This window comes from Camellia sinensis, chromosome 4 (genome assembly GCF_055761805.1).
Source record: "Camellia sinensis isolate YWXY chromosome 4, ASM5576180v1, whole genome shotgun sequence".
In the NCBI taxonomy this organism is placed as follows: Eukaryota; Viridiplantae; Streptophyta; class Magnoliopsida; order Ericales; family Theaceae; genus Camellia; species Camellia sinensis.
Genome location: NC_138964.1, coordinates 164,615,909 through 164,627,188, shown reverse-complemented (window position 1 = coordinate 164,627,188; position 11,280 = coordinate 164,615,909). Strand labels below are relative to the sequence as shown.

General features: G+C 35.9%; 1 protein-coding gene across 1 annotated transcript; it reads left to right on the top strand.

Moving 5' to 3' along the window:
• Positions 1-465: 465 nt before the first annotated feature.
• MKK9 (MAP kinase kinase 9) lies at positions 466-2,073 on the top strand. Its single transcript, XM_028261666.2, has one exon. It carries the CDS (start codon positions 903-905, stop codon positions 1,872-1,874), a length of 972 nt encoding a protein of 323 aa, XP_028117467.2. The 5' UTR covers positions 466-902; the 3' UTR covers positions 1,875-2,073.
• The last annotated feature ends 9,207 nt before the right edge of the window (positions 2,074-11,280 follow it).

Sequence of the window (11,280 nt, the reverse complement as noted above, 5' to 3'; positions counted from 1 at the left end):
AATTTTTAAATTTTAACTTGATTTCTTTTTTTCATCTTCATTTGATGTATACTAAATTTCTCTCTATTTTCTCTTTTTTATATTCTTATAGTTTATCTATTTAAACTTGATTTTTTATTTTTATTTTTATCTTATATGTACAAAATCCACATTTATTGTTCTTTTTCAGTTGAGTTTATTCTTTTTTGAGAATTTATCTAATTTTCTCTTTTTATATTTATATAATTTATCTTCAAATTTAAAATTATTATTTTTATTTTTTTTCTAATATTTATATAATTTCACTCTTATTCTGTATTTTCATTGAGTTTATCCGATTGAATATACTAAAAATAAAAAATAAAAAGTAAAAAGTCTTGCACATCTATATAAATATAGTTTTATTCACTCAAATTTATATCATAATATTTAATTAAATTTTAATATATTTAATATTATTTATCACTTTTGATTACTTGCACATGTATAATACAAGTTTTACGCTAATATCTAAAAAATTAAAAAACAAATTAAAATAGCGGAGGTTAGCAAAGAGGCGGTAGTACAAAAGAAAACAAAAAAGCAATAATTGGCCAAAAAAATGGTCACATGGGATAAAGCCAGTTGCTTTCAAAAAACCCAGAAAAAACCAAAAAAAGGCACGCAAGGATGAACATCATCACCCAACCCAATCCTAATCGGTGAGCGCCACTCACCCCCTATCCTCCCACTTTCCTTCTTCTCTGTCTCACTCACTCCCTCCCTCCCTCCCACGCATCCATCCTCACTACTGACGTCACCCAACTCCACCCACGTGCTTCTATCTTCCCACCTACATAAACCCCCTTCTCCTTTCCCAAATTCTTAGATGATTCAATTTTATTTTTGGAATTCACCCCAACCCAACCAGGCAGGTTTATCACATGGCACTTGTCCGCGACCGCCGCCACCTTAATCTCAAACTTCCCTTGCCTGATATCTCCGATCGCCGCCCACGCTTCCCCTTACCACTCCCACCCCCACCTCCCACTTCCCACTCCACTTCCTCCTCCTCCTCCGCAATCACCACCGCCGACCTCGAAAAGCTCCAGGTCCTCGGCCACGGCAACGGCGGCACGGTCTACCAGGTCCGCCACAAGCACACCTCCGCCCTCTACGCCCTCAAAGTAGCCCACGGCGACAGCGACCCCACCATCCGCCGCCAGGTGTTCCGCGAGATGGAGATCCTCCGCCGCGCCGACTCCCCCTTCGTGGTTCAGTGCCACGGCATCTTCGAGAAGCCCAGCGGCGACATCGCTTTTCTCATGGAGTACATGGATTCCGGAACCCTAGACACCCTCCTCAAAACCAAAGGAACATTTTCCGAACCATCTTTGGCCTCCATAGCCACTCAGGTTCTGAGCGGACTCAACTACCTCCACTCCCACAAGATCATCCACAGAGACATCAAGCCCTCCAACCTCCTCGTGAACCACAAGATGGAAGTGAAGATCGCTGATTTCGGAGTGAGCAAGATTATGTGTCGGACCCTGGATCCCTGCAATTCGTATGTGGGGACTTGCGCTTACATGAGTCCGGAGAGGTTCGACCCGGACACATACGGAGGGAACTATAACGGGTACGCAGGGGATATATGGAGCTTGGGGTTGACACTGATGGAGCTGTATATGGGTCACTTTCCGTTATTGCCGCCGGGTCAGAGACCAGACTGGGCGACTCTAATGTGCGCAATATGCTTTGGAGAGCCACCGAGCTCGCCGGAGGGTGCGTCGGACGACTTTCGGAGTTTTTTGGAGTGTTGTCTACAGAAAGAGTCTGGCAAGAGGTGGTCCACGTCGCAGCTCTTGAACCATCCTTTTCTTTCCTCCAACAATCTCAAATCATCCAATACTTGAACCCGGATTAAAAAAGAAGTACAGTCAGATCCGCCGCTGTTTGTTTTTTGACGGAGTCTGAACTAGCTTTTTAAATTTTGTATATTCTTTTTCCTCTTTTTTTTTTTTTTTTTTTTTTTGGGAATGATGTAGAAGCTCAATCCTTTCAAACAGCGAATCGTCTGTGGAAATGGGATGATTAGATTCATTTTATTGTTCATTTGTTGATATAAGTTCTCTCTATGGTGCCTGTTTTGTTCTCTCTTTATTGTTGGGTAGATTACGATAAAATACAAATAATAAATTATACGAGGGAGACAAGAAATACACAAAACAAAGTATCATCACTAACCATGGAATTCATGCAATTCTATAGTTTGACATTGCTAAGATAAAAAAGAAATGGATGTAGAAAAGTTTTCCCTTAATCTCAAATTATTTATTAGTTATTGGCGTTTGTACCCTTTAATAAGATCAATCAATAAATAATATATTTTTATAAAAAAAATGTTATTTTTACAAATTAAAATATCTTAATTAGTTCTTGTCTTGGTTAAAATTGTGGAACAAAACAATTAATTTAAAAATATAGATGCTTTTTTCAAATGTTTAGAATAATGAAAGTGAACATATTATATGTGACCGAGAAGTATTTATGTTTCATCCTTACCTGTATTTAGCATATTTATTTCCGCATCACATAGTGGTCATATTTCTTTGTTGGCCTAATTTAGGAGGGAAATTATTTAATATTTTTGAAGTATTATGTTTCTATACTCTTTAGCAGCTGGCCAATTATTATTCAATATATCTCTTCATTTTCTCCCATCACAACATAATACCCTACCTATCCATATTTTTTACTAATTATAATATTATGGAATATCACATGCTTATATTTCAAGATTACTGAATAATTATCCGTTTTACGAAGCTTAGGTTCCGTTTGTTTTCAGAGATATAATGGAGAGGATTTATAGTGAAGGGATTAAATAAAATTGTGTTTGTTTTGATGATAGTTATTAGTGTAGAAATTATTAAATTATTTTTATATAAAATAATAAAACAAATAAAAAAAATTAAACATTAATGTTTTTAAAAAATGCCCAACATGTAAAAATTTTTAAAAAAACAAAAAATTTCTGAAAAAAATAAGACAAAGAAAATAATGATTTTTACTTAACAAAAATATAAAAAATTAAACATTAATGTTCAAAAAAATGTCCAACATGTAAAAAATAAAATAAATAAAAAATAAATAATTTCTAGTCCGGCGGACTATTTTTCTAATACTAAGTCTTGGAGGCCCATCCGAATCCCCTCCCCAAGAAGATTCACAATCCAGAGCTCACTATCAATTCTCTGCCCATCTCTCAAAACAAACACATGTTAATGGGTCTCACCTCACTACTAGGGGTGTTCGCGGATCGGTTTTGTGCGGTTTGCGGTTCGGTTTTGACCCGCCCGCATCTATGCGGTTTGGGAAAAAGTCAACCCGCAGTGTGGTTTGCAGTTTGTGCGGATAGGGTTTGCAAATCTGCGGGCGGTTGAAGCCGGTTTGCGGTTTACACTTTTTTCTTTAAAAATTAATTTTCGAGTTTTTTTTTTCCAGCGAATTTAGGCATCAGATTCATTTTATATATTTGTGATAACAATTTTTTGATGAGTTTATAAATAAAAATTGAATATCAATGCATTAAATGAAAGTACCCAAAACAAAGAGACCCTACACTAGCATTTTTGCCATGAAAAAAATGTATATCAATGCATTAAAGGTTGTACTCAATTAGAATTGCCAGTTCAGTAATCTATAATCAAACTATAAGTTCTATCGACCATTAGAAGGAAAATTTTATTAGGAAAAAGTGGATGAATTACCAATAAAAATCATATAAGAAACCAAGTTTAGGACTTGATAATTCTATGACATTAAGAAAGTTGAGAAATACTTAAAAATAAGGATCCTAGTGTCATAGAGAATATAATGGTGCTCCTGTAAAAGTTACAAAGTTGGTACATAAAAAATAATAATAATAACAATTAAAGTGCGGGCGATTTTTGCGGGTTGCGGGTTTAAACCGCGACCCGCAAATTTGTCATATTTCAAACCGCATCCGCCCGCATTATGTTTGCGAAACCGCCCATTTATATGCGGGTTGGGCGGGTTGGGCAGTTTGAACGGTTCGGATAAACCGTTGCCCACCCCTACTCACTACCAATCCCAATCTCCGCTTTAACGCTCCAAACAAACGGGGCCTTATTGCTTTTATGCCCAACAAACGGAGTGAGTGCTCAATAATTTTCTCTTCATTTCTTTTCCATATAGTTTTTTTTTTTAAATTTTAAAATTTCATAACCTTTATAATACAAATTTTTTTATTTAATAAAAATTTATATTTGGAACTGATTTACCAAGATTTATCAAACAATATTCATATTAAAAAAAATTATGCAGAAAATAAAATTTTTTACAATTTCAACATCTGTTTGTAAAATTTCATAGTTTCACAGTTTACGTACTAATTGTTTGCAGCCTTCGTTTGAAATATGAGTTGACTTTTTCACTTTTGATTATTTTAATTCGGGTTAAAAAATCTCGTTTGGAATGAACATTTTGACTTTTTAAACTTTTGTGAGAAAAAAAAAAATTATGATTTAAATGTAATATTTTATCTTTTAAATTTTTTAATTTATTTTATCTTTTTAAGAGTATTTTAACTCAAAAAATGTATGCCATATCCTCAAATTGAGAATTGTGTCATCCAAAGCCTACAAACACGAGGTACAGATTTACTTACCGTTATGGAGGAGCGTCATATAGTCACTTTGCAAGAGTAGACGAAACTTAGATAATTGGCCCTTGTGGCAATGATGTTGAAGTCGACAAGGCAATTGTAGACATAGTCAAATTTGAAGGCGTAAGATTTTGGAAAAAAAGAGATTCACTGGAATTAATTCTTGACTATTTGACATTAACTTAGTTCATTGATGAATATTATGTTTCGTTTCAATAAACTTAAGATCTCAATTATTATAAGAATATAAGTAAAAATAGAGTATAAATCTTATACATAGACCTACCATTAAAAATTATTTTGTTTTGTCACATGGTAAATATCTATCTATTCCTTTTATGGTGATTCGTTTTAATTATTTAATTAATTTTTTGGGTGAACTTTCAAAAAAATATCTTTTGTGATTCTTACATTAAGAATTAAATTTTGCTTAAATACAAAAAATAAAATATTTATAAACAATACCTGGGTAAGACGTGTACTTTTCAGTTTGGGTGGGCAGTCCTCCATCGGCTGCCTGTTAGCAGTTTTGTTTTCTTGTTTAATTTCCTTCCACTTGCGTATTCTTATTTAACTATAATTCATACCTTGTGCTTGTGTGCTTTTTAGTTAGGCTAAGTTTGGGAAGTCCCAAATAAGCCAAAAAGTCAAAAAGTTACTCAAAAAGCTAAAAAGTTAGCACTATTCACCAAAAGTCAACAATTACGGCTGCACAACTCCCAATTCAAATTTTTCTCTACAAATCAATTTTTATAATTTTTTATTACACATTTTTCAATAAAAAGTCAAAAAGTTAACCCAAACATCCATATTTTCAACCTCAATTTTTTAGTCCAAAAAGACAAAAAATGCACTTTTTTAGTCTTCCCAAACTTGGCCTTAGTTGTGTAGTGTTGTGTGTGCTTCTTGGCAGCATCCACCACTTAACTCCAACATGCCTACTTGACAGCTGTACACTTAACATTGTGGACTCACTACCAGATACATTGTATCTATTTGTTTCTTTAAGATGGCTAATGAATTGCCATCGGCATTGCCATAACAATTGTCATTGCCATAGCAATCGTCATCGCCAGCAAAATATGGGTTTTTTTTATAAATTTATATATTAGTGACTGATGTATATGGCATGTGTAATTTAAATAAATTAAAAAAAATTATTGGATATTGTGTTATTAACATAGAGATTTTTACATAGAAATGTGTAGTCTTAATTCATTTGAGACGTAAATTCTATTATATAATAATTGAATCTGAATTACATATTATTATTATTAATATAGTTTTATACAAAAATTTTGTTCATATGTCTTTAATGTTATTTAACTATTTAGATTTGCACGTGATTTATGTAAACAAAAAAAAAAAAAAATGTGAGAAAGGGGGCCATCATACCAAATCCGATATTGATCTTGAAAATTTGTTGGAATTTAATTCAAGATTTGAATTTGAAAAGTTTAATAAAATTTAGAGGGGATCCACATATACATATATTATCAATGTTATCTTCTATGGATTATACTACTTTAATAATTTCTCTAATTTATTCATAACGATATTAATATTTATATTCATTAATATATACATATTAAGTCCTTTTGAGTTGTGATATATACCTTTTTTTATTGATAAATTTTTTATTTTAATTAAAAAGAAAATGAGGATTAAAATTTGTCTAATATTGCATATAGAAAACAAAGATAACATTTAAAAATAAAAGATGGAATGAGGCTGTTTGAGAAATGAAATTTTAGCTAATTTTGTTAAAATTTATAAAAAAAATAAAATAAATTAAAATAGTTAATAAGATAAAATGTCATATTAAATTCATAATCATTTTATTTTTTTTTTTACAAATATCACATTTAACTACAAAAAATTCAATCATCTTTTTAAACATAAAATTTTTAATTTACTAAGATAATTAAAATTAAAATAATCTACTAAAATAATAATTTTTCAAACACCCATCAATATAAAAGAGAAACTAAGACAAAGGAATGAAAGCGACTAATATATGATAATTTATCAGTATTTATATAAGCACGCCACGACTTGTTATATATATAATAATGATATTTTACGGAACAACTTGAAAGTGGAGGTCGGACGTCACTTCACTTTTTTAGGGAGAAAATGATGGGGGAAGATGAGTCATTAATCCCCGCATTAAAAATTTTAAAATGTCTTTTTATTAAAGGTTATTGTTATTGTAGGCTAAATATTAGAATTAATTTTTAAATTCAATAATATAATAATTAATTAAGATATTAAAAATGATATTTTTTTTATATCTTTTATAATTATTAATTAATTATATTACTTATACAACATTAAATTTATGAAATAAATTTATTTATCATTTTCCTTTATTAAATTCACTTGATTTCATGGTGCATGAATGTTAAAAAAGCATATCCCTATATAGATCCCTAGCAAGCTAACAAACAAACAAGTTGTGGGCTATCATCCATGATATCATTTTCTACATGTTAACTGCTAGTAAGATCTAGGAAAGTTCCATATTTACTTCATGTTAACTTTCTTATTTAACTCAAGACACTGTTTGACATAAATTAAATACGTATATTTATTTAAATAAGTATATCGAATTAAGTCACATTATTTTTTTATTTTCTTATATATTTTTTCGTTAAATATCAAAAAATAAGACGAATTATACTAATAATCCTTATAGTTTGAAACTCGTATCACTTTGGTCCATAACTTTTCAACTGCGATACATTTGACCATAAATTTTAAATTTTGTTCTAAATAAGGATAATTGAAGATACCATTACTTAATTTCAAAGGTAAAGTCGTCAATTTGATAAAATATAAACTAATTTGACAAAAATAAATGTCAAAAATATTTTTGAATTTTTAAAAATTATTTTTACCCACCAAAGATAAAATTATGTAAAATTGATAAATCTTTACCCATTTATTTATTTATTTTATCAAATTAATTTTTATTATGTATTTGGATGATAATAAGGGTGACCATTTGTTCAATGGTTAAAACTTGGCATAATAATCTTGAAGTTATGAGTTCAGGTCTTGTGACCATCACTTTGTGCATTATGCCAAATGTTAGGTGTGTACTTAATCTTTTCCCTCTCAAACACACATTAATGTATACCAATTAGGTGTTATTTTTTTGTTTGGATGATGATCATATAATGGGTTATGTTTGATTTAATGGATTGGTTTAATGGAACTAGGGTCGAGCTGAATCCAGGTATAGTAATGGGACGAGCTAGGGCCGAAGTGATTGGGCTTCGCAAAATGGAACTTAGTTCTGTTAGTTCGGTCGGAGGTGGGCCGCAGTTAGCTCGGTTTGAGTAGTCCCAGCCAAGGTATAGGTAGGCGGGACCGAGCTAAGCATTACCCATAGAACAGTTGAGCTGAGTATGTCGGAAGGCATAAGTTAGCTCGGTCGTTCTGGTATTCTACAGTGGTAAAATCATCTCCCTTGAGTAAGTGAGAAAGGCGTAGAAGGAGGAGCATTACCTTTCTGATTCCGAGGAGGACTCTGCTAAGGAAAGTACGGTCCTGCTAGGATTGGGTAGATCATCTCACTTGGTTTGTAGTGAGTAGGGTGTGTGATTCTTAGAAGGTCTCTTATAAGGAAGAGTTGGAATTCTATTAGGAATGGACCTGGCAGGATTTATAAAAGCTCATAGTAAACCTACGTACAGGTATCACAATTTTGATTCTCGAATACACAAAGTTTTTGCCTATTGTCTATTTTGCTGACTTAGGCATCAGAGAGGTATTTGGCACACACTTGCCGGCTAGCTCACGTTTGTGTTTTCAGAAAGTAAAGCGACGACGTTTGAAGGAGTGCAAACTTGATCAACAAGATTATACGAGAAGATTATTTCGTGCTCGTACAATTGGCGCTGTCTGTGGAAAGGTAATAGTAGAGTAAGTGGCGCCGTCTGTGGGAATTGCACAAAGAACAAAACCTCTTGATCAAGTTTTCCTCTCTAGTTGAAAGTAATGGCGCACAATGAAGATTTGTCGCAATCTGCTATTGATGGGCAAACCCTGGAGGGGGGTGGGAGGTGCGAAGGTTTACATTTTATCCCACCCATGGCGGATTCAGAACCCCAGCGACGGAACTCCCGGAGGGACACAAGGGAGAGACGGGGCACTAGTCCTTGTCGCTCTTAAAGTCCTGAAAGGCAGAGGCGGAGGCTTGATCCTCAAGTTCTGGAGGATCGCGTGAGGGAGAAAGACGAGTTAATTAGGAGGATAACGGTAGACATGGAGACAATGAAGTGCCAGATAAAAGGAAAATGGGTGGCGACAGGAGAGGGGCGCAAACGTAACACGCCTCCTTGCCACTCGGAAGATCGTGACAGACATACCACACCATTGCAAGCAGAAAGTAGGAGCCTTAGAACAGGCGATACTTAGTCAAGGACTTACAAGACTCGTCACTCCAGGTCTGAGAGAACGAGGACTGAAAGGTCATATACAGAAGGAAACAGTTATCGCCCCTCGCACACGCACCAGACGACATCTAGGCACACGGAGTTGCCTAGATCAGCGGACTTACGAACAGTGCTGGAAAAAGGGCCTGATGGAAGGAAGACACCAGGGCTCGCGACCCCCGCAAGGTTTCAATGCTACAGCGATTGGCCCTTAGGACACATGGGAGTGTCGAGGTAGGGATGCCTATACCGTGCCTTGCTTACGAACCAGCGGATAAAGCATTAGCAAGGTTATAGAGCTCGCCGTTCGTTCTGGCAATAGAGAACGCACCACTACCTTCAGGCTTCCACCAGCCCAAATTCACTACCTATGAGGGGAAAACAGACCCCTACATGCACTTAAGCCACTTTCGCCAGGTTATGACAGTATACCGGCGAAACGAGGCTCTAATGTGTATCCTGTTTCTATCCAGCCTGGGCGACCTCGGTCTAACCTGGTTTGAAAGGCTACCAGAAGGTAGCATTGCCTCATGGGCACAAATGGCAGATGCGTTCGTGACTAGATTCAGAACGAATACCAAGACACCAATAGAGATTGATCAGCTATTCTCCATTGACATGGGCGAAAAGGAGACATTGAGGTCTTACAACAGTCGATATTGGGAGACTTTTAACCAGATTGGGGATTGCCCCTACCAATCTCGCCATTGCCCAATATAAACGCAGTTTACCAGTCGGAAACAAACTAAGGGACTCAATAACAATGATGTCACCCCTCACGATAGAGGCCCTAATGGAGAGAGTGCATCAACATATTCGAGTAGAGGAAGATGGCGACTGTGCTAAAATAAACTCTAGCACAACAGCAATGCCAGATAAAAAGACTACAACGAAAGTCAACACGGTGGAACAACCAAGCAGGAATGGGCGCGACAGGCGAGCCAACAGACAAGACCCAGAAAAAAGAAACTTAAGAGTCCGCACTGCCATTACCACAATATTTAATAAACCTATCTACCGGATTCTCAGTGAGATACGCAATGAACATTTCGTTTGGTGGCCAGCCAAGTTGGTAGAAGTACAAAAAGGCTATGATGAGAGGTCCCGGTACACCTTCCATGATGAAAAAAGGCACCGCACTGAAAATTGCACGCCATTGAGGCAACATCTGGAGGAGTTAGTGGCAGCTAGGCACCTGGACCAGTACATAGAAGGAGGGACACAGCCAGCCCCCCCAGGACCTCAACAAACCGAACGGGATGCCAATTGACGGTCCATCCCAAGGCGTAATCAACGTCATATATGGGATCATCGAACTTGAGCGGGTGTGTGAATTCAGGGGGATGATCAAAAAGGCTGAACACTTAAGAGAGGTATTAAGTGCACAGCCTACCATCAAAAAGGGCAGAACAGAGGCTACGATCGTTATATCCTTCTCAGACAAGGATCTAGTAAGGCTATATTGCCCTCACAATGACGCACTAGTGGTGAATTTGCGCGTCCAAAATTTCGACATCAAGCGGATTCTGATTGGCCAAGGAAGCTCATGCGAGATAATGTACTACGAGACCTTCGAACAATTGAAATTGGAGGACAAAGACTTGGCACCTGCAACATATCCCCTTGTCGGATTCAACTCAATGCCAGAATGGCCAGTAGGCAAGATAATCCTCTCTGTTAAGGCAAGAACCATGACAAAATAGGTGGAATTCTGGGTATTGAAAGTCCCTTCCACTTACAACATAATCTTAGGGAGAACATGGTTGCACGCCATGTGATCGGTAGCGTCAACCTACTATCAAGCATTGCGGTTCCCCAACGAAGCCGGAGTAATTAAAGAGGTCTTGGGAGACCAAATTATGTCGAAACAGTGCTTCGCCACAGTAAATGGCAGCAGGGCTGCAAAAGGGTATGTACAGATGGTGGAAGAGCCAGAGAACAGTGAATTGTTTGCGGATGTTGGCAAGGCAGCCGAACAAAAGGCAGTGGAAGACTTAGTAGAGGTAAGGATAAATGAAAAAAACCTAGAAAAGTTCTTTTTACTCGGCTCATCTTTGTCTAGCACTAAGAGAATAGACGTCATGGAATTCTTAACCACTAACATCGAAGTGTTTGCTTGGACACCATACGACATGCCTGACATTGACCCAAACTTCATTTGTCACCAACTTAACGTCCACCCAACTGCCA

What these genes read in the sequence shown, in the direction of transcription:
- MKK9 (XM_028261666.2), top strand. Translation starts at nt 903, where the DNA reads ATGGCACTTGTCCGCGACCGCCGCCACCTTAATCTCAAACTTCCCTTG.